This window comes from Fulmarus glacialis, unplaced genomic scaffold, assembly GCF_000690835.1.
Source record: "Fulmarus glacialis isolate BGI_N327 unplaced genomic scaffold, ASM69083v1 scaffold16698, whole genome shotgun sequence".
NCBI lineage: Eukaryota > Metazoa > Chordata > Aves > Procellariiformes > Procellariidae > Fulmarus > Fulmarus glacialis.
The window spans coordinates 42855-64459 of record NW_009226627.1 but is presented as its reverse complement, the minus strand read 5'-3'; the positions used below and the strand labels follow the sequence as shown (position 1 = coordinate 64459).

The 21605-nt window shown below is 52.7% G+C and overlaps 1 protein-coding gene across 1 annotated transcript in view; it reads left to right on the top strand.

The window, feature by feature from the left end:
• Nucleotides 1-21605, top strand: part of LOC104080472 (otoferlin-like) — a gene marked incomplete at both ends in the record, with an annotated part of 66507 nt that overhangs the window by 2058 nt on the left and 42844 nt on the right. Inside the window, 2 exon segments of the mRNA XM_009582871.1 lie at nt 2990-3201; nt 20824-20853. Coding sequence (XP_009581166.1) covers nt 2990-3201; nt 20824-20853 — 242 coding nt within the window.

Sequence of the window (21605 nt, the reverse complement as noted above, 5' to 3'; positions counted from 1 at the left end):
AGCAGGATTTTGGATCCCTTCTCCCATGCAGTATCCATTGCAACTTCAGGGGCACAGAGACAACTCAGCCTCATAAATTCTCTGCCCGCTCCCAGCCTTTGCTCCAGCAAGAGGATAAATTTGGACTGAGGGAACCTCGAGAAGAGAGAATCCAGAGGGCAACGCCTGGGACGTTTTGCATGGAGAAATGTTAGTGGAATAACAGAATAGCTCCTGATGGGCAGCAGTCAGCCCTCCTGGAGAGGTGACCCACTTTCTCCCAGACTTGAAAGATGCTGTTTCTTTCAGTAGGCTTAGGAGTGGACCTCGGCCAGTGAGGGCTGTTGCAGGAAGAGAAGGGGACTGAAAAATGATCAGCCATGTTGAGGAGGCAGAGGTGGGCAGGTATGGAAAGCCACTGCCCATCAGCTGAGACGGGATAACCGGCCGTCTGCGCTCCTCGTCCTTTGAGATGCAAAAAGAAAAAGGTTTTGCTTGGAAGCAACATGTTCCTCGCACTGAGCAAACTCAAAGACAAATCGTGTACAAGAGTTGCAAAAATCACCTCCAGAATTAGGCAAGAAAGCAATCTCTCTCTGTCCCCTCTCTGCAAACCTCGCCTCTCTCAGCTCCTTAAAACCTGTGGTTTTAAAGGCACGTTTCCTCTGCAAAGGCACCCGAGCAAGTCCCGGCATTGCATTATCTCCAGGCGGGCTGCTGGCAAGCACGGCACGGATGCGCAAGGTGCAGTAATGCAGCGCAGCTCCATTTCTGCGAGATGCTGGCCTGGCACCAGGGGTCCCTCCTGCTCGCCAAGGTCCTACCCCAGCACAACCATCCCACCTCCAAACCCACCCTGGGGCGGCCGCACCGCGGACACGTCGGCGTTGAAGCAGGGCCAGCTCTGAACGTCAGCCCCCAGCTCTGGATGAAGGGAGAGGCGCGTCTTCACTGCCGGCATTTCTTGGAAAGCACTTTCCAGGCATACCTTCATCTTTCTGCAATCAAACGCAAAGGAAGGGTTGAAAACTGTTTTCCTTTCTCTGTGCTGTCTGCAAAACATCACTGGCAGCTTCCAGCCAGTCCTAATAACATTATTGACTTGCCTTAGCAAAGCGATTAAAAGAGGCAGGAATTGTAAAGCCAGGAGGGATATTACAATATTGTCGTCTGGCCTCCTACAAGAGAGGCTCTGGGATGTCTCAGAATTTGTTATATCTCAAGTGGTGAAAAAAAAAAAACCAAATAAAAATGATTTAAAACGTCCAGTGACAGAGCAATCCCAGCCCTTCAGTGAATCATTCCGCTCATTAATTTTCTTTACTGTTAAATTGAGAGGTTTTTTTCCAGTGTGAATTCCTCTTGGTTTTAGCTTATACCTACTAATTTCCCTTCAAACAAGTAATGATTTTATTCAGCCCAAACCAAAATCTTGCAGTTTATTACACCCATAATTTTTTATTTCTTTTAAAGAATTCTTAAACCTTTAAATATAGTTTAAAAATGAGATTTCAAAATCAAATGTTTCACAACAGCGTTGAGGCGGTTTGAAAATGTGAAAAAAATAATGTTTCAACATGTATCTTTGTCTCTCCTCTGCATTTGCTTTTTTAAACAATCCAAAACAGCTTGGTGAGGTCAGCACAGTGTGGCAAATCATTTTGATTGACTCAAATTTGTATTTTGCCATACGAAGAATAAAATCAGTCAAAACCTTCCACAAAGCTCTGTTTACAGCTGGGTTTGAGTCACCCCTTAGCTGTCATTTGCTAAATGCACAGAATCCTTCCAGGCCATATCTTGTATTTTCCAGCCTTTCATCATCCCTTTGACAAGCTGCGGTTGGAGCAAGTCAGGATGCTGTACCTCCTCTTAAACATACAGCTGAAAAAAGGAAGATTTTGTAATAAATTTTCCCACTCGCTGTTTGTTAGCCTTTCTTTTTGTCCTTCTGTCTAAAATCGATTGCCTTTGCATTGAATATAACTTATAATTTCTCCGTGAAAGCTGAATGGAGGTGGAGAATGGTTTTTGCTTTTGTTTTGATCTTTGTAGCAGCTGTTTGCATTTCAAAATAGATATGGTTTTAGCGGAGATATTTTTCTGGCTGCTTTGTCCAAAACTGTGGTTTTAGAAGGACTTTGGATATCAGGGCAAAGGTAGTGCCAGCAGTTCTTTGCAGCAAGATGAACTTTCCCATGTTTGGCTGGGTTTTAAATCCAGGGAAAGATTTTTTGGGGAAAAATGTTTGGGAGCTCCAACCCTAAATTTGCTACAGCAGCCTGGTGCAATCTTGGGAGGGTAAGTGGGGGATGACCATGTAGAAGAGGGAGAGGACCTTACTCTTACTTGGTTCATCCAGAAGAAGCTTTAGATCAAGCTTGGATGTGCCAGGTCCCTTCCCGTCCCCAAGCCCCAGCTGGGCTGGCCATGGCCAGGCTGGGAGACCCCCTCCCCAAACCAGGATCTATCCAAACCTCCCTGGGGTTGCCCATCCCTTGCCAAACCCTGCCCTGCCTGGGGATGGGATGGGGCCAGGCAGGAGCAAGGCACCATGCATCCGTGGGGCTTGGCAGCCCAGCACTTAACAGCAGGGCACAAATTCTTAACGAGTTGATGCACCACAGAGGAAAACCCACCAACATGACATGGCTTCATCTGCTCATGGTGCCTTCAGCTGCTCAAGGGGTTTGTCTGCTCTTCAGGGCTTTTTGTCTCCCATATCTGTTGTAGCTGGTCTGGGATGCACCAGCAACTCCAAGTGAATGAGGTCCCTGAGCAGGAGGGAGGCTGCAGCACCTTGCCTAGCTGGGTCGGACCACCTCCTGAGGCCAAAGACCTGCTCTCCAACTGTCTCATGCACTAGGAAAGAAGAGACTTTGGGGTCAGTAAGGCTCAGAAATCAATCCAGCTGATGCAACAGCTCTTCCTGCCTTTCAGATTTTGCAGGACTTTCCTTCCTCCCTGTGCTGCCCTTGCGGGCTGACTGTGTCTTCCTTGTGTCTTGCAGACCAGCATCTCCATAGAGATCAGGTACCAGGCTCTGGACGGGACAGTGGGCACATGGAACGACAAGGAGTTCCTGCAGACCCCCAGCGTCCACTCAGAGGGGGATGGCAGGTACCCCTCAGAGACAGACAGCCTCCTCTCCAGCCACCGGCACGGCTCGGACACCTCTCCGGGCAAATCCAACCAGCAGTCTGCGGAGAGAAGCTTCAGAAGGTAACGCTCAGCACTTGGAGATGTGTGATGGCAGCAGGGATGGGGAGGGCTTGGCTTGTCATGAAAGGGCAGCATTGCCCCAGTATTCCTCTAAGGTGCTTCACATCTCCTGGCCGTCAGAAGACCCATTATCACAGCTCAAGGTGAGGATGGGCTGTCAGTGTCCACCCACCGGTGCCAGAAGGTCCCTGGTTCTCCACCACGCCTGCCCAGCACAGAGCTGAGTCTGCCAGCAAGAGCTGAGGTTTGTAGCCTGTGGCAGACGCTGGAGAGCAAATGTAATTAAGTACAGGTTCAGAGAGGATTAAGGGTCTGGCTGCTGGTCAGGCCTCATACTGGATGGGATTAGAGCCATGCGTGTGCAGATGTGTGGGGTCTTGCGTCTCGATGGGGCTCACGGTGTCCCCAGGACTGAGCTGCCCTCGGGCAGGAGGTGGAGGTGTGCCGAGGGGCGAGTGCAGCCGAGGGGCAGGGGGAGGAGGGCATGTCGGCCACAAAACCACACCAACGTGGATGCTTCTGGGGTGGAAGGTGACAGTGACAGTGTCTCTGACCCGCGTCCGTGTGCTGGGGGGGCAGCACGGGTGTGCACATCCCACGGCAAGGCAGTTGGCACAGCAGAGGCTGGAGGAGAAAGCAAGGACGCTGTGGCACGGGCGGAGGGAATGAGCCCTGGCACCTCCCTTGCAGCATTGACCCTCAAACAGATGAGCACTTCTTCTCAAAGGCATTGTCAAAGCTCCCTCCACGGTGGTCTGTCGGGACCTCAGTACCTCACCAGGCTTAAATGAAATCCCATACCGAGGGCAGTGCCTGGCAGGTGAGCCCTGTTTGGATTATCTGAGGGACCCTTCACCCTGTGATGGCAGGTGGGGACACCTCCAGTTCTTCTAAGGGATGCTGTTACCAGCCTTCTCTTCATTTAAGGGTCCTTAGCATCACCCTTGTCTCTTTCTAAGCTCATGGGACCTGACACGGGATGAAAACAAGCCGAGGGACGGTATCGTTTCATTTCTCGACACAAAGCTGGTGTAACCAGTTGCAAATCCAGCCTGGTGACTGGGATGGGTGGAGAGGGCTCAGGACTGGGGACGCTGCAGTTGGCTGTCCATTGGGATGAAGTGCAAGCTGGGACCAGTTCTGCCATGAGCTGTGGCTTATGGATGCTCAGGGTTCAGCCCCTTTACCACCTCATATGCAGCCACGAGGCCAAGGCATGGATGGACACTGAGGCCCCAGTGATGCTGGGCCAGATTCAGCCCACCCCATCACGGGCGCTTCGGACCCCGTGCTCAAATCCTCACCCAGCTCGTCAGGCAACAGGAGAGATTTGCAAGTGTGAAACCACTTGTGTATAAATGTATTGGGTCCACGGGCTGCTCAGCCAGATTGTCAGGCAGCTTTACATAGTTGATGTCGTTGTAGTGACTTTGTTGGTCTCCACTCCAGTAGCTCTTCAACCCATTGGCCTCTTTCAGTTGGAAGAGTGGAGACATCGAAGTCCTGAACGTGCTAAAAGTCTCGCGGAAAGAGATAAACTGGTAGAGGAGAGAGACTCTGTAAGTGGGACAGGCAGCGAGCGCAGGACCCCGGGCAGAGCTGGGTCCTCAGGTCACCCACCGCCCTCCTGGGGTGAGCACAGCCCTCGTCCGAGGGCTGCAAAGTGCGGTGGGTCAAAGAAGGACAGCCCTTGTGTTTCCAAACCCACATGGGAGCCCAGCCTGGAGGTGTGAATCCAAACACGCCCCTAGGAATCGGCTGCTTTTTTAATAGCATTTACATCTCGGCGCTGCTGCTGTACATCCCCACGCTGGGTTTATGCGATTGCGTGCTCAGTAGCGTTGGCTTTCTGTCGGGGTTTAGCACTTTATTGTGGCCATATAAGGGCAAAATTTCTTTTTCCCCACAGTGTGAGATGGAGGGGAGATATCTCCAGTCGCTCGCATCGCTCGTAGGCAGTTAATTAACTGTGTGAATTGGGCTGAAACCTGTGAATTTTCAAGCAAATTGGAAATGCAGATTTGTTTCCCAGCCCAGTGGACCGTGATGTGGCTGAACAGGGAGGATGCCGAAGGATCTAAAAGGGGGATGGCGGGGCAGCGTACCAGGCACAGCCGGGCTTGCAGAGCGGGTTTCAGTCTGTCTGTCTGTCTGTCTGTCAGCCCCGTATGTTGGGAAACCAGCGTCCCGCCAGCGCCACGTGGACTTTGGAGACGCGGGCAGTGTGACGTGAACGTGACTTTACTCTCCCCGCAGATGTAACTAACGGCGCGTGGCTGATGCATCGCCTGCAGCAGGCGGTCGGACGAATTGAGGCTCTGGATTAGGTCCTCAGGGACTGTTAAGTACGTCTAAGACGACCAGCTCAGCTGGAGGTTGAGGACAGCCACATTTAGCCTGACAGACCCCCCCCGGGGGCAGTTTTTAAGAGGAGGTGTGTGGTTTGCTGAGCACCCCTGCCCGGGTGCAGAGACGCGTCGTGGCTGAAGGCTGCTGAGCTGCGCTGGCTGCACGCAGACAGGGCTGAGCAGAAGGACTTTTTGAGGTTGGCTTGTACATAGTTGGTGAAAAATCCTTCCTGTTGGAGAGCTGAAGTAAATGCAACCGTTTATAAACAGGCGGCAGGGCCACGTCAGGTTAAATACCGCTGTGGTACTGCGGCACTGATCCTTGCACAGGATTCCCCCCCAGGCCAGCGCCTCTTAGCAGGTGGGAGAGTGGTTCCTGGTGGTCGCAGTTTGGTGGAAGTCCCTTGTTATTTGGCTTCAGTTTCTCCTTCGGATCCAGGATGCTTTAGAAAAAAAACCCTTTGTACGCAGGGCGTATGCTGGGCGAGGCCGAGTGCTGCGGGTGGCCCGCCAGCCCCAGCGCTGCCAGGAGAACTGCGGTAGCCCCTTCCCGTTGCCTCGCAGCCCTGGCTCCCAGGAGCAGGCTGTGCAACCCTGCACTCCAAGCAAGCTCGCAGGCTGTTTTAAAGGAGGAGAGGGTGGAGCATCCCTTAGCAGACACGCCAAAAAAGCAAGACACGCTAGTCCCGCTGTCCCAAGCTTAAGCTGGCGCGTGGGCGATTGCACTAAAACTGGTTTCACCCGCTGCTTTTGTCCCAAGGAGCTTCCCCATGTCCTCTGGTTTGGAGTCTTGTCCCACAGCAGGTCATTCTGAGCGCAGGGGGCTGTCGGGCTTGGCTGTGTCTTGCTGCCCTGCACCTTCTGCCAACCCCAAGGGTCATTAATGTCACCACCACCGCTGTTACCAATACCAAGGAGGGAAAGGGCTGATGTTTTCCGTGTCACCACCCTCGCAGGATGGAAGAGGACGAGATGTATTACCACAGTGAAGACGAACTTTTGGGAGAGGGGGACACCCTTAGCCAGGGATCCCTCAACACGAGGTAGGGAGCCAGTCAGCACCCATTCGTGCTGGTGGCAGTGGGGTTTGCAGTGCTGTGTTGCTCCTGCCTTGTCCCTATGGATGTCCCACAAGCGTTCCCCTTGGATTCCCATTTCTTGGCTGGAGGAGAGCTGGTGGGGAGAAACAATGGAGCAGCTGGAAAAGCATCCTTGGAAAGGGTGCTCAGGAGGGGTGCTGGGATCCAGGATGGAGAAAGGGGCTTGGGGTGAGGCTGCAACTGGGGTACCGCCTTGCCTTTGAGGCCCCCTTCCTTCTCCAGGTCCCACCACACATCAGGCACAGCTGTGCCCAGAACCAGAGATCAGCCATGTCCAGTGCATGGGGAAGAGCTCCTTGTGATGTGCATGAAGATCTGATTTCTGTTTGCAGTGGCTTTTCTTGCAGTGCGGTGCTGTGAGTTGTTCCCCACCGTGTGCCAGAAAGAGTTTGGGGAGGAGCTGCAAAAAAGAGAAGGTTCAGGTAAAACCCAGGGACCAACCCAATGCCTCTGAGAGCTGCTCAGCCAAAGGAAGGAGCATTTTGGGGGGACTCCTGAACTCGTGTGGGTCCAGTGATGGCAGAGAGCACGTGAGAGTGGTCCTTCCTACAGACAGCTCTTCTGGGGAGCTCATTTCTTATAGCAGCTCCCCATGCAGCCTGTCGCCGAGTGCCTCAAGCTTCACTAGCATGAAGATATTGACTGTCCGTCATGGGAATTTATGGCCACACTTGTACTGGTAAACACCTCTGTGAAGTCTCATTAATTAGTGCCAGGCCAAGCACCTGAAGTGCCCATAACATTAATAAATTATTAGGACAGCCTCTGAGACGGTTTTGGCTACCTAGCACTGACCCAAATGATCTCCAGGCAGGGTCAGGAGGTACAACAGCTATGGGCCAGTCCCAAAGGGCAGATTAGGGATTGCCCATCCAAACCCTTTCTTTCAAACCCCTGGGTGCGATGCGTGCCAGGCAGTTTGGCTTCAAAGGCAGGGAGCGTGCCCTTGAACTTATAATTTCATAGCGTAGAGATACGTGGCTGTAGCACATGCGAGCAGGACACTCCAGAAGCACGTCTGTTCCTGCACGTACTCAAGGCTGTAGATGCATCTGGGATGTCTGGGTGCCTGGAGGTGGAGGGACAGTCGAAGTGCTGTGACAAGGCTGCCGGATGCCTGGGAGTCCCCGAAAAGCCCAAATGCGGCTTGGGCCAAGCCCAGATGTGGGAACCATCACTCCATGCGTTGGATGGGGCATTGCTGTGCAATGCCTTCAGCTTCCCGTGGGTACCACCGCTCGGTGTGGGGACTGAGACGGGCAGCCCTCCTGTGCCACACCAGCTTTTGGACCTGGCCGAACCAGGGAAGCCAAGTTCAAAGCCAAGTCCAGCGCCTGCCTTGCCTTCAAGGGTTGGGTCGGGTTGGGGATGAGCTGCTCATCATTTTGGCACAGGACAGCCAAAAACCAAATTTCTGCAAGGCGGCAGTGAGATATGTTGTAGGGATAAGGGGAGAGATATCCCAGGTCTGACTGGGAGGGAGTTCAGCTCCTGTCCCTGGAGATGCTGAAGTTCAAGCTGGATGCACATCTGAGGAAGTGGCAAGCTGATCCCCCCTGGGGAAGAAGTTGGACTTGAAATCTTCTTGGCAGCCCCTTTGCCTGTAATTCTGTGTGTCTTCACAGTCTGTTTCCATCCTCTGTGTCCCCCCGGGGGGGCCTTTGAATCCAAATGAAGGCAGTGGAAAGATCTCCCTGGATTTCCACAGGCTTTCTGTCAGTGTCGTCTCCATCACAAAGCTGTTTACCTCCTCCCCTGGCTCATTAGGGACATTATTTTGTTATTCAGCTGATTCCCTTTCCTGAGGGGATGCAGAAGGGGGGAAACAAACAGACCTTGAAATGGGAAAAGCAGCAGCAACAACAAGGAATATATAAATAGCGCTGGGCTTGCCGAGCACTTCTCAGCCGTTGGCTTGCAGCCTAATAGAGGTGCCAGCGATGCTGGTGAGACACATGTTGGAAACCTGTGCCGACAGTGGGGATTATATCAGAGTTATTTGCAGCCAGGCTTAGTCCCTGTGCTGTCAGGAGAAGACACACACCTTGCAGGGAAATACCATGTTTGCTCTTGTAACTCCTCCGTGCCCAGAGCAACGACTTCAGTTCATAGTAGGCGATTGCACAAGGTGAATTCTCTTGTTTTCTGGACAAAATCTCGGGTGAGGGAATGAGATGGGGGAGGCACAAGTTCGTACGGGGTAAATAAATGGTCCAAATGGAAGCACAGGTGAGGGTTGGGCTCTGAGACAGTAAAAGGCAGAAAAAGCTGTAACTGCAGTCACGATTCACTGTTTCAGTCAAAGGGGTGCCTAAATCCCTCGGCCCTGCTGGGCAGGGGTTGAGGAACGACCCCCTGAGCATCACTGCGGCTGGATGCTGCGGAGCAGAGAGGTCAAGCGAGGTCCCTCTGCTGCCAGCACCCCTCATCGCTCCCACCACCCCTCTGCTGCCAGCACCTCTGTTTGCCTGGGCAAGCCAACGGCCAGGTCAGGGCACGGATCCACCTGGCAAAAAAGTCAAGCAGTAAATAAATAACCACTCCGGGCTTTTATTTATTTATTTTTCAAAACTGGATCACTTCCAGTTCGCCGTGGGACCACACACTGACCACCAAGCTGGCTCCAAACCTTTGCTGTTGACCCATAGCCTGAAACTTGCTGAACTTCTGCCTGGACTCAGACTTTGCAGTTTTGCACAGAAGCTCAGACCTACCTGCAGATGTGGGGGTCCGGCCAGGTTACTGGCCAGGGTCACCTCCCTCCGGTGGCTTAGAGGTGGGGAGGTCCTTATGTCTAGGGGCTGCCCAAGGAGGTAACCAGCACTCTAGGGAAGGCTGGTGGGGACGTTTGGGACATTACGGTGCTGAGCTGTTACGCAGCAGTGAGCAAGGGATGCCAGATTTGCCTTCTCTTTACCACTCTGTGCTTTACCTCCCTTAGCAAAGCAAGACCTGAAAGCCCTGCCCCAACGCGTGCCGCGCAGGGGCCACTCTGCCCTCAGCAGTAGGGACAAATCCTTAAGGGATGGCCATTTGCTCCCCGTAAAGTCCCAGCAGGATTCCTGGCAAAGAACAGCAGATGCAAAGCTCTTTTTGCTATTTTTTGCTTGTCTCCCATGACAAGGAAAAGTACCCAAGGGCCTGGAGCACCTCCTTGGCTCCCTGCTAGTGATTCAGGCAGAGACAAATAGCACACAGAGAAATAAGGCTGCAGTCAATAGACCTGCAGGAAGCAGTTTGTTGGAGGCTGCTGCCTCACTGGAAATATTCTTCTTAAAACACAGCCATGCTTCCTCATGGCTTGACCCTTGCCTGCTGACGGATCCCTCGGGAGCCTGGGCTCATGCTCTGGTTGCACACGTGGTGCTTTCATGCAGTGACAGCATCATTATTGGCGTTTAACCTTGCCAAGACTGTGAACCAGTTGGTATCGGCATAGTCCAACTCCAACTCTGGGGTTTTTTCCAGCCCCTGGAACAGCTTTTAATTTTTGCCATCCAAATATGTGATGTCTTTTCTAAGCTACCTTCCCAGGTTCCCTCAACCTTAAATGAAGAGCAGTGGGGCATCTTCACAGGCTGTTCATCTCCCCCCAGACCCAAGCTTGAGGCAGGTGGGGGATCCCCCATCTACTCTGCCTTTGCTTCACCAGTGAATGGGGGGGATCCTAGACGAGAGGTTTACTCTCCACCTAAAGTTTAAATGGCTCAAGGTTAGCGAGACAATTCCCATCTCAGAAGTGCCTGCAGACAGTCCAAGGTGGCAAATTAAGGCATTGCAAGAACTGCTTTTATTATTCCACTAACTGGAACTGTAAGCCCACGTATTTATTAAAGACAGACCATTATTCCCTTATTTCTACTATACTTGAATATTAGATCTATTACCAAAATTAGCAAGACTCTTAACTAGCCAAGTCCCGCAGGGTGCTAATCGAGATCTCTTTGCAACACTTCTTCATACGGGCTCCAGAGAGACCTCCTGTGCTCCTGACACTCCATGGACCAAAAGAGCAGTGGGGGAAACAGATGGGTCCCTGTGGGCCATCGTGTCTGGAGCACCCTCCCCAGGCACAGCATGGCCAGCTCCAGTTTCTTCTGATAGCTCTAGTTATTTTGACAGGTCTAGTTATTTTGGCAGCCGGGAGCAAGGACTCCTGGTGCTCTGCATTTGCCCTCCAGCAGAGGAGGTGGGCTGATGGGCTCATCTAGACCTCATTGCTCTCTGCAGCTTCCTGAGGAGGGGACATGGAGAGGGAGGTGCTGATCTCTTCTCCCTGGGATCCAGGGACATCCTGGGAATGGTTCAAAGCTGCAGCAGGGGAGGTTCAGACTGGGCATGAGGAAGCATTTCTTTACCGAGAGGGTGGTCAAACCCTGGAGGCTTCCTAGAGAGGTGGTCCATGCCCCAAGCCTGGCAGTGCTTAAGGAGGCATTTGGACAATGCCCTTAACAACATGCTTTAACTTTTGGTCAGCCCTGAAGTGGTCAGGCAGTTGGACTAGATGATCATTGTATGCCCCTTCCAACTGAAATATTCTGTTCTGTTCTATTCTATTCTTCTGTTCTGTTCTATTCTATTCTATTCTGTTCTGTTCTATTCTATTCTATTCTACTCTGCTCTACTCTACTGTACTTTACCTTTGGCCTGCCTGGGGCCAGGGGCTCTGTCTGCATAGCAGGGCAGGAGACGAGAGCTGGACCTTGATCATCGGCTCCAGGATGCCCGGGCAGGGCCACCCCCTGGTCGGCCTGGCTGGGTCCTGGCTGGAGGGGAGAGGTTCCAGCAGGCTGGGGTTCCTGCTTGTGGGAGTCATGGATTAGTGAGTACGTGAAGAAAAAGTTAGAGAGAGGGAGATTGCAGCAGCTGAGCTGTCTACATGAGGCAGGTTTTTCAGGGATAATGGGGCTGGATGCATCCCTGCAAGCTTGCAGCAGCAGGGGGAAGAAATATTGGTACAACGTGTCCCATCCCTGGGAGGGGGAGGGTTTAACCCCCACCCCAATCTGCTCTGAGATCGATCCCCAGACAGATTGCAGCAGCTCTGAAGGTGTTAATGGCACCATTGACTGTGTTTTCACGGCAGGGGAGGACACAATGCCCCGAGAAAGGTCTGAGGCATTGCGCAAAGCTGAGCCTGGCTCGGGCTGTAGCAAACCTGTGCTGGAGTTTGCCATGAATCAAACAAGGGAGAAAAAAAGAAAGAAAAGACGTTTCGCATTCAGGCTTTTGAAAAGAATCAAAGGGCACTTTGATGTCAACCATCCTTTTGAATCAAAGAAAAAGACTCATTTTGTTTAAATTTTTTTTGTTCATATGAACAAAAATGTCCTGGCTCCTTTGGAAGGTCCTTCTGTTTCCATCAGTTACGGGCCCCAGACCCAAGACAAAATTGCACCGAAAGAATAAAAAGAAGAGAAAGTTTTGGTGTTGCCAAATCTGCATTTCAAAACCAGGCATCAGGGCTCCTCTCCTGGCCATCCTCATCCTCATCCCCCGTCCCCATTGCAGATCTGAGCATGCCCAGGGTTGTCCTTCCTCCAGCCAGAGGAACCCCCTGGACTCTCCCTCCTCCACAGAAGATGGACAGTTTGCATCAGGGCAGCTGGACCAGGGTGTGGACAGCTAGATCTGGGCTCAGGAGCAGGCAGTGGAGCAGGGAGGGAAAGGACAAGAGAAGGGGGATTAGCAAATTTCTCTCCCCTGAATCTCACAGGAGTAGCCCAAGGGATCATGGGCCAAGCCAGTCTACAGCCCGGGAGACATAGAATCATCGAATCATAGAATGGTTTGGGTGGGAAGGGACCTTTAAAAACCATCTAGTCCAACTCCCTGCCATGGCCAGGGACATCTTCAACTAGAGCAGGTTGCTCAGCGCCCCGTCCAACCTGCCCTTGAATGTTCCCAGGGATGGGGCATCCACCACCTCTCTGGTCAACCTGGGCCAGGTTTTCACCACCCTCAGAGTAAACAATTACTTCCTTCTATCTAGTCTGAATCTCCCCTCTTTTAGTTTAAAACCATTCCCCCTTGTCCTGTCGCAACAGGCCCTGCTAAAAAGTCTGTCCCCAGACATGGGGACCTGGTTTAACTCCCAGCTTTGCAAATGACCTTTCCTATGATCTCAGGCATCTTCCTTCCTTGCTCTGCCTTTCTTTCACCCCACTCCCAGCTTTGAGAGCCAGTGCTATCCTTTTCCTCCTGGTCAGTCTGCTGGGACTCAGACATAGACATCCCGGAGGTGGTTCAGCCCAGAGATCATGCAACTTTAGCAGATCTGCTAGCAGAGGTGCAGCCCTCTCCAGCCCTAGCATGGTCCGGGGCAGCCCTGCCACCTTCCCATGGAGCAGAGCAGTGCCCCAGCCTCCAAATCTTCATCAAGGCTTTTGGGGGTTGTGCTCTAGAGCTTCACCTCATGCTGCCAGTACCAGGGGAGCCAGATCCATCTGCATGAGCAAAGGTTCCGCATGCTGTATACAATCCAGCTCCTGCACAGCCACGTGGATGTCTCCGCACCAGGTTCCTACCATGCAGGTGACCAGGCTTTGGTGCTACCAGCAGATCAAAGCCCTACCAAAGCTGAAACCCAGCAGTAAGTCTCTGCTGACCTGTTCTGACTGCTCATCTTTTCCCACGTGGGCTGCCTCTGTGTTTTCCACATGGGTTCTGGGTGGCCGGGCAAGCTGGCAGCCAGCTGGAGACAAGACAAGGAGAAGGCAGCTGGTACAAGTGAGGAGGAGGAAAGCCATTAGCACGCCAGCTGAAAAAGCCCCCGGTGAGATGGTCTCACACATCAAAGTGCGCTAAAGCGACATGGTTTGGGGAGAAACAGCCTTAACTGCAGACACATCATGCTGGGCTCTGGCTCCTACCCCTCAGGAGCAATCTGGTCTCTGCGAACGCAGCTCAGCACACAGGAGAGGCTGAGAAAGCAGGCTGTGTGCTGAGAACACAAGGACATGGGACAAAAAGACTTATTTTTCCTTTTATTTTTAATTTCTTATACCTATTAGGGCGTCCTCCTTGGCCAGTATTGGATCCCAGGCAATCCCTTGCTCTGACGCAAGGCATCCTCATCTTCTCTCCCTCCTTTGCAGGGTGTCTCTATGTGTGTTTTACCCTCATGTGCCTGCAGTCCCACAGACGCAGACATCTCTGCTTGATGCTAAGCATGGGACTTTTCTCATTGATGTAAACAGGACCCCTGCGCTTTGCCTGAAGCAGCTGTCCGAGAGCAATCCCGCAGCTTTCCAAGCCCAGATTGCAATGAGCAGGAGCTCTACCCCGTTTCCCAGCACCTGCAGGGTCTGCTCTGGGGTGGGGAGGCAGCTCCAGCAGAGCTGGGAGCAGAAATGCCTTGGACCAGTGCTGCTAGAACCATCAGAGCTTCATTCTCAGACCCCTTCGACTGGTGCTGTATCCCTTTGAGGGTGCTGCGCAGGTGTTGGCAGGATGGGGCCTGAGTTTGCAAGCTGTGATAATGGTTTGTATTATAGTGGCCTCGTGTTTCTGCCGGGGAGGGAGCTGGTGTGCTTTGGGATAGCTGAAACGTAGCTTGATGCAGTCAGCCAGGATGGGGTGAGGGCAGGACTTACCAGGAGAAAAGCAGCTGGTAATTCATCTTACCTCCTTCCAGGCAGCCTGGCACAGGGTACAGCACCGACTCAACACAGCCTTTTCCAGCCTAAACAGCTTTTCTCTTTGAGCAAATTCACCCCAAGCAAAAGGGAGGAGGGTAGGAAGGAGGTTGGGGTGGAGGAGACCAGTTCACTTCCACCCTCGCGTGGACCTCGGCCGGCCAAATAGCCACAAAAAGCCAGTCTGGGTCATGCACGGACCCTGCAGCCGGGAGTGGCATGGGTGGCAGAGGGAGGATCAGCCCAGGGCAGGGTGGTTGTGGGTTTTCAGACATGCGTGAAGTGTTTTGCTGTGTTGGTATGTTCTGAAGTTCTTCCTGTACTGAAGCAAATCATCCTGTTTTTTAAAATGCTGACACAATGGAAGAATCCTCGATCTTCATATCACAGTGGTTTTTTTCCTCTCTCTCTGTAAATGCCCTAGCCTTGGAGACGATGCAGAAGAAGAGCAGCACGCTAGGTAAATACCCACACCAACCCCGCCCAGATGCTGGCCCTGAAATCCTGCCTCTGCAGTGCTGAGGCACGTTCAAAGTCTTGCTCTCCAGAGACTGCTTCCTTAAATCCAGGCTTAAATGTCAAAACTTGGAGGCCCAGGTCTGTCAAGTCTAGATTTATGCATTTCACTGGGGCTCATGGGCTAGGAGCCCGCTCACCCTACGCAGCATCCATGTGACAAAGCAAGCCAGACACAGGAGGTAGCACCTTCCCATCTGTTAGATCGTTAGCGTGGTCGCTGGCATGGCTTTGGCTCAGTATATGTCTGGGACAGTTTATGATAGTACAGGGACTATGATATGATGGACCAGGGACCACCCCCAACAGGTAGCCTGGATGCAGTCTGTGTAGAGAAGGGACTTTCCCTGTACAGACACAGGCCATGTCACGGCCAGAGAATGAGCCTTGGTCCATTTATTTAGACTTATCCTTAGATTCCCTCTGTGGCCAGTAAAGAGAGATGGGCACTTCCAGAGGTGGTTCAGGGAGACCCCGCTGGACTGCCAAAATTTGGGTGGGATAGGGCTGACCACCTTGAAACTGAGATCCCAGGAAGCATCACCCGATAGCTGTTGACCTTGAAATATTCATGGGCAGGACAGAGCTCTGCAGCCGAAAGCAATCTGGTCATGGTGAATTATTGATCGTGTCTTTTCTTGTGCATGCCCAGTGGATCCAAGACATGTCTGACTGGGTTCAGCTCTCCGCCTGCCACTAATTAGCCCTGTGGGTCACTTGCTCCAAAGCTGGGGTCATTGCCAAGCACTGGAGTTGAACTTGGTGATGAAAATACCCATGACAGGAGGCTGGGAGTGGCAGGACTCCCTGCTTCTCTCAGGCCTGGGCACTTTGCTGGTCAGCCTGGGCTGGTCAATGGTGCAAACACATTTACTGGGCACTACTGCTGCCCACGGTGGCTTTCCAGAGCTGCTGTGTCTATAGGGAGGTAGAAATTAGGTAGTGCAGTGAGGTGCATCCCAGCACCATCCTGCATGGCCCTAGGAAGGTCAGCAAGGCTCTTGCTATGATCCCAATCTTCCTAGGTTGCCCCTATAGTCAAAGGAAAGAGGAATCTCTCAAGGGGTGTTCACTCAGATAGGATCTGATTCAGCCTTTGGATGTGTGTGTCTCCATCCTTGGCTGTCATGGAAGACCGGTGTAGACAGGTTCATAACCTCTGTGTCCAAGTGGATAAGGAGGGTCCGAAATTGCTAACCCCAAACTGTTCCAGTATAGGAGATCTTCCAGATCTAGTAGGAGCAATGGATGATGCCAGCTGCCGGGATGGTGACGGCTCCGCCAGAAGTGCGGATCCTGTCACCAGCTGGGTTTTTCCTGGGGACAGGGTAAGCAGAGCACCCCAGGCTGGGTGCACACAGCTGAAGTTACCACCCATCAGCTGTCTTGGAGCACTCTGTGGCTTGGACACACCACCACCCCTCCTTGGAAGGGATGTCCCTGCACTCACCAGGTCCATGTTTCCCTTGCTGCTGGTGGGTTCTTCAAGAAGCCTGACACTGGTATTATTTTTTTTTTCTCTCTTTCTCTTCGGTGCCTCACTCAGGATTAAGTTTAACGATGGATACAAGTCAGTAGCAAGGTACCAAAATGTCATGACTGGTGGGATCTTGGCTTTTGGGGGGGGGTTGCTCTCATCCCAGCCCGTCCCAGTCACCCCACATCCCATGAACATGTGACTGTCCGGGCATAAATTCGCTCAGGATTTGGGATACAGGCGAATCTGGTTTAAGCTCCAAATCTTCCTTAATTCAAATTAATCCCCAAATCTTAAGCCAGGAGAGCAGGGTATGAGGTCCAGACCTGGGTGAAGTCAATGCTTCATGCGCCAGCATCACAGCACTGCATCTCTGCAAGTGCAGGACAGCACACGGGAGTGGTCTGAAGCTGGAGCTGAAGCCTGCAAGGGAGGAAGAGCTGTATGGTAGCACACGAGCCCTGTGCTCCAGGAGCTTTCTGTGGGACCCAGCCACACCTGCAAACCTCCTCCATGTCACATTGCAAAGGAGAGGCAGTTCCTGGGGTCCCTCTCCAGCCGTATCCCACATAATATGATGATGATCACCCCGTCTGTAGGGCTAGTAGACTCCCAAAGACACCATGAATAAGAATACATCTGTATAAATAAATTTGTCTAGCATGGGTGAGTTCAGGACAATGATCCCAGCCCCAACCCATCCCTGTAAGTCTGTTTTTCATTGCTGCTGCTCAGTACTTGGGGGGGAGTGGAGAAGATGCAGAAGAAACCTGCAGAAGGGTGCTGACCTGCCACTGGCAAGCAGGACCTGGGTGATGGCAAAGAGATGTGGGACAATGTCTCCTCAGTACCTCGCCACGCAGCGCCGGCCGAAAGTGGGACCTTGTCCTCTGGTGTTCATTGCACTGAATGAACCTGCTCAGCATCAGCCCAGGAGGATCCTCCCGGGCGGTGGTGGCAGCCATGAGCCCCTTCCCCCATCCTGGCCGGCTCCCGTGGGCCGTGGGAGGGTATATCTGCTTGGGTGGGTTTGTTTCTTCCTCATGTTCATCCTCCTGGCTGTATCTCTTCCAAACAGTGAAGACCCTGAAGATGCCAGGTACTGAGCATGGTACCCCTGCTTCGCTCAGGCCCTTTGGGCATGCTGTGTGCATGCATGCGACATGCGTGTTGGCGTACCAATCCCTGCATGGCATTTGGACCCCAGGAAAGGTCCTAACTGCTTCCTGCCCTCTTCTTAATGGGGGGCAGAGCTTTCTTGTATTCACCCCATCCTCTCCTCCCCAAAGAGCACGGCTTCTTTGTATTTGGTCTGCTCTCCCCTATGCCCAGCAAGGACACGTTTCCTTCTACTCCTTCCAAAGAAGCTTCAAGGATAATATTTGCCTGTCTGCCTAGCTATCCACCCATCCATCCACCCATCCATCCATTCATCCCAATACAGTTCTCACCATCCACCAATCTGTCCATCTGTCCATCAGTCCATCTCAATACAATCCTATGCATCCATCCATCTCATTGCATTTCTTCTATCCATTACTGCAATTCTCACCATCCATCCATCCATCCATCCATCGCAGTACAGATCTATCTGTCCATTCATCCCAGTGCCATCCCATCCATCCATCCATCCTACTGGGATACTATCTGTCCATCCATCTATCCATAACACCAGCCAGCCAGCCCAGTGCCATACTATTTATCCATCCATCCGGAAGCAATGCTCTTTTTCTGTCCGTTGTTCTGTCTTGTTCATGCACTCTCTCTTCTCCCTACTCATTCCAGCACCACCAGTACTGTCACTATCCCTGTGCCCAGTTCCCTGGATGCCAGGGGGTTAGGAAGTCCTGTCACAGCAAGATCTCCCTCTGGCATGCTTGCGAATTGGGTTTGGTGATTGCTTGGTGCGTGTTGCTGATGGGGGTTTTGAGGGGAGAAGGCGGGCAAGGGTCTTTGTCACTGCAGCAGGATGAATCACCTCTGAATGAATTGCTCTTTGTGATTGCAGAGCTAAGGCCAAGGGGAAAGAGAAAAGACATCTCATGTCACCATTCAGGTACCCTGACACCCCGGTCCCCGCTTGTGCCCAGGCTCACTTTCCAGCTCCAGCCTCTAGCCCTTCGCAGCAGCGTTACTGCATCCCCCTGCAGCGGCTGCAGGGCAGGACCACAAGTTCATCTGTGCTAGTGAGAGTGCTTACGACCAAGTTGCTTGAAGGCATAAAATGAGAATTCTCTGGTGGTGCCACTAATGGGAAATCTGTGCCCTTTTCAGGCACCCAAAGCCCAAACTGTGTCTGTCTGGAGCCAGAGAGGCACCTTTAGCAGTGAGGGTTGGCGTGGAAGGGGCAAGGGATAAAGGAGGGGAGGGAGAAAGAGTAATCTGGTGTTAGCTGCTCCACCAGGCCCTTAAAGAAGAAGCTCTGGACCTCTCACGTAGTGCAGTCACCTCGTTCACCCAGGCACTGATGCTCCGAGTGCCCAGGCCCAGCAGCACCATGCATTGCTGCATACAGGAGCAGGATGCTGCATACCCATCAATTTGCACATCCTTACTTGTAAAGCTACCATTAAAGCAAAGAAGAAAAAAAATAAAATCTTATTTCATAGCAACCTAGGAAACTGATTACAGTTTCACAGCTTGCACCAAGATAACTTGGAAAACTCTCTAGGCACAGGGAGGGTTGCAAACTGATGTACAAACATGCAGAATCCCTTACTTGTGGGTGCAAGACGCTAAGTGACCTGGCTTATGGAACTAAGTCTATAGCAAAATTCAGGTACCCTGGCATCACAAAACAGTCTTCCGAATAAAGAAAGCTAGGAGGAGAGAGACACAGAGCAAGAGGGCAGCCACAGCTACATGCCTGCATCCCTCACCCAGGCCACAGTTACTCCAGGGAAAGGACGCAGGCTCAGGCACTGCCCTGTCCCACCCGCCGAGGATGTTGCTCCCCACCCTGGCGTGGGCGAGGACCAGACACTCCTGGCACCCCCGGGGCAGTTTGGATGGGCACTGGTGGGCAGGGAGAGTTTCCCAGTCCGGCTGTGGCAGGCAAGGATCCTGTGCCAGAGTCACTCGGGGAGATGCAGCTGCTGGTCCCTACCGTGATGCAAAGGGCTTGTGCATTCAGACCCAGCCACGCCAGCCATGCTCGGGGTGAGATGGTGACGAGCCACGGCTTTGCAGGGAGCTCGGACCACATCCATGAGCTGCGGGAGAAAGCGTGGAGTGATTTAAATCCTCTCCTGGCACCGGGCAGGGGCACTAGGGCAGCTTTTACAATGCAGATGAACCAGCTGAGCTGCTGGCATCGGTGTTTGCTTGCTCCCCTGATAGGCTCAGCTGGCAAAGGAATGATTTCTGCTGGTTTGCTGTCAGAGCAAGTGTTGGTGCAGGGAGAGGGCAGGACTGCTTGTTTCAGAAGCAGCTTCTGGATGGGTTTCCTTGGCCGTTTTCCAGTCCAGGCTCTAAGCTGATCCCTGCCCATGCTGGGCTGAACGGGGGGACCCTGCTCTTCCCAGACTCCCACCCAGCGCTGGGTCCTGCCCCCTGTCTTGTGCTGGAGCTGGTCTTCTGGACTTTACCTCTCCAAAAACCCATCCAGCAACACCTCAAACAAAAATGTTTTTTTTCTGGGTGGTTTTCCAGCAGCTCAGTGCTCAGGGAGCCAGAGGTCCATGCTTCGAAGCCACCCTCCTGCCCCATGTCCCTAGCACAGACATGGCCATGGGGTGAAGCAGAGTAACAAGCTGTAATTAAAAAACAGCCCTCCTAATTACTTTCTAGAGCTGGCTAATTGCTTTCTCCTGCCCACTTTGCTGATGCATAATGGAGGGAGATTAGCCAGGGAAGAGTGAGTGATGGGGGAGGAAAACAAGGAGGCAAGACCCAAACAGAGAAATGTAGGAGCCATGAGAGAAGGAAAACAGGTTTGAAAAGCCAGAAAGCAGAGGCAGAGCAAAGCGGAACAGGGAGGTGAGGAGTCGGTGTTTCCTGCATGGTGTCAGGGCAGGAGGACGCAGTGTCGGTCTGAGCAGGGATGAGGACCCCCAGATCCAGCCCATCTCCACTAGCTGAGCCTTCTCCGGAGGGAGGATATGAATACACCTCTGTAGGAGGATGAGGAAGACCACTCACCTCTATCAAAAAGGAGAAGAAGCCTTATCTCCTGCCCCGGCAGCACCCCCGGTCTGTGCACGTACCCATGTGCATGCATCCAGTGAATGCCCATCACCTCCAGCTCCCAGTGCGGGGAGCTGTGGTTCTCCTAAGCCCCTCTAGCCTAGCAGAGGGTAACACAGAGATGTTATCCACCTAAATCACAGATGTAGGCAGGACAGGGGTGTTTGGGGTCAGCCCTGCTGAGGAAGGTTGCCCGTGACCGCAGCCTGGGGATGGGTCACTCAGAGCACTGGTGAGGAGCAGGGAAGCTGCGAAGGGAAGAGCAGCCTCTTCTGGTTTTATGCTCTGATTTGAAGCACTTGAAGTGCACTGAAGCTTGTTTCCCTCTTGTTCCCTCGATGCGTGACCACCGGCTCCAGCAAAGGCAAAGAGAAGACGAAGGAACACAAGTAGGTTTGCTCTCCTTGCTTCTTCTCCTCCTTCTTGTTTCCAGCTTTCCTAGCTCGTGTTGTGGCTGATCCGGTACGTGGTGTGCTCTCCCTTTCTCTAAAGCTGAGCCTGTCAGCCTTGGAGGAGCTTGGGTCTCTTGGATGTGTGGCCTGGGGCCTTGAAGCCTGCAGGGAATATTTATCTACAGCAAAAGCCAAATGTAAAAGACAGGCTTGGAACGGTCTCTGGCAGCACTGGAAGGGAACTGTGAGGTCTGGAGAGAAGCCTGGCTCCCATCACGTTTGGATGGGTCCTGGCTGGGGAGAGTGTTTCCCAGCTTGGGCATGGAGAGCCTGGCCAGGGCTCAGGGCAGGAGAGGGTCTGGGTGCAGGTCACCAGCACGGGGCTGGGCAAATGGGACTTAGCACCAGCTTTACAGCTCCTGTGCCCACAGGTCAGGCTGCCACATCATCCACGTAGACAAGTTTCTTCAGCTCCTGCCTTCCTTTTATCCCCAGCTGCTTGCGTTGATACCAGACCAGGCTGTGAGCTCCCTCCCAACAGCAGCTTAGCAGATCTGCTGAAATTTAAGCTCAAGTCTCTTGCGAGTGCAGGCTAATCTCCTGCTCTCCAGGGGACGATCCCTGCAGCCACCGCAGGGCACTTCCCAATCAGTGAGGTCTCTTCTGGCTCATATTTATTGCACTGCAGCTTAAGGACCCGTTTATGGCAGTATCTTACTGATGGACCCTCCTAATTAATGGTGTAAAGC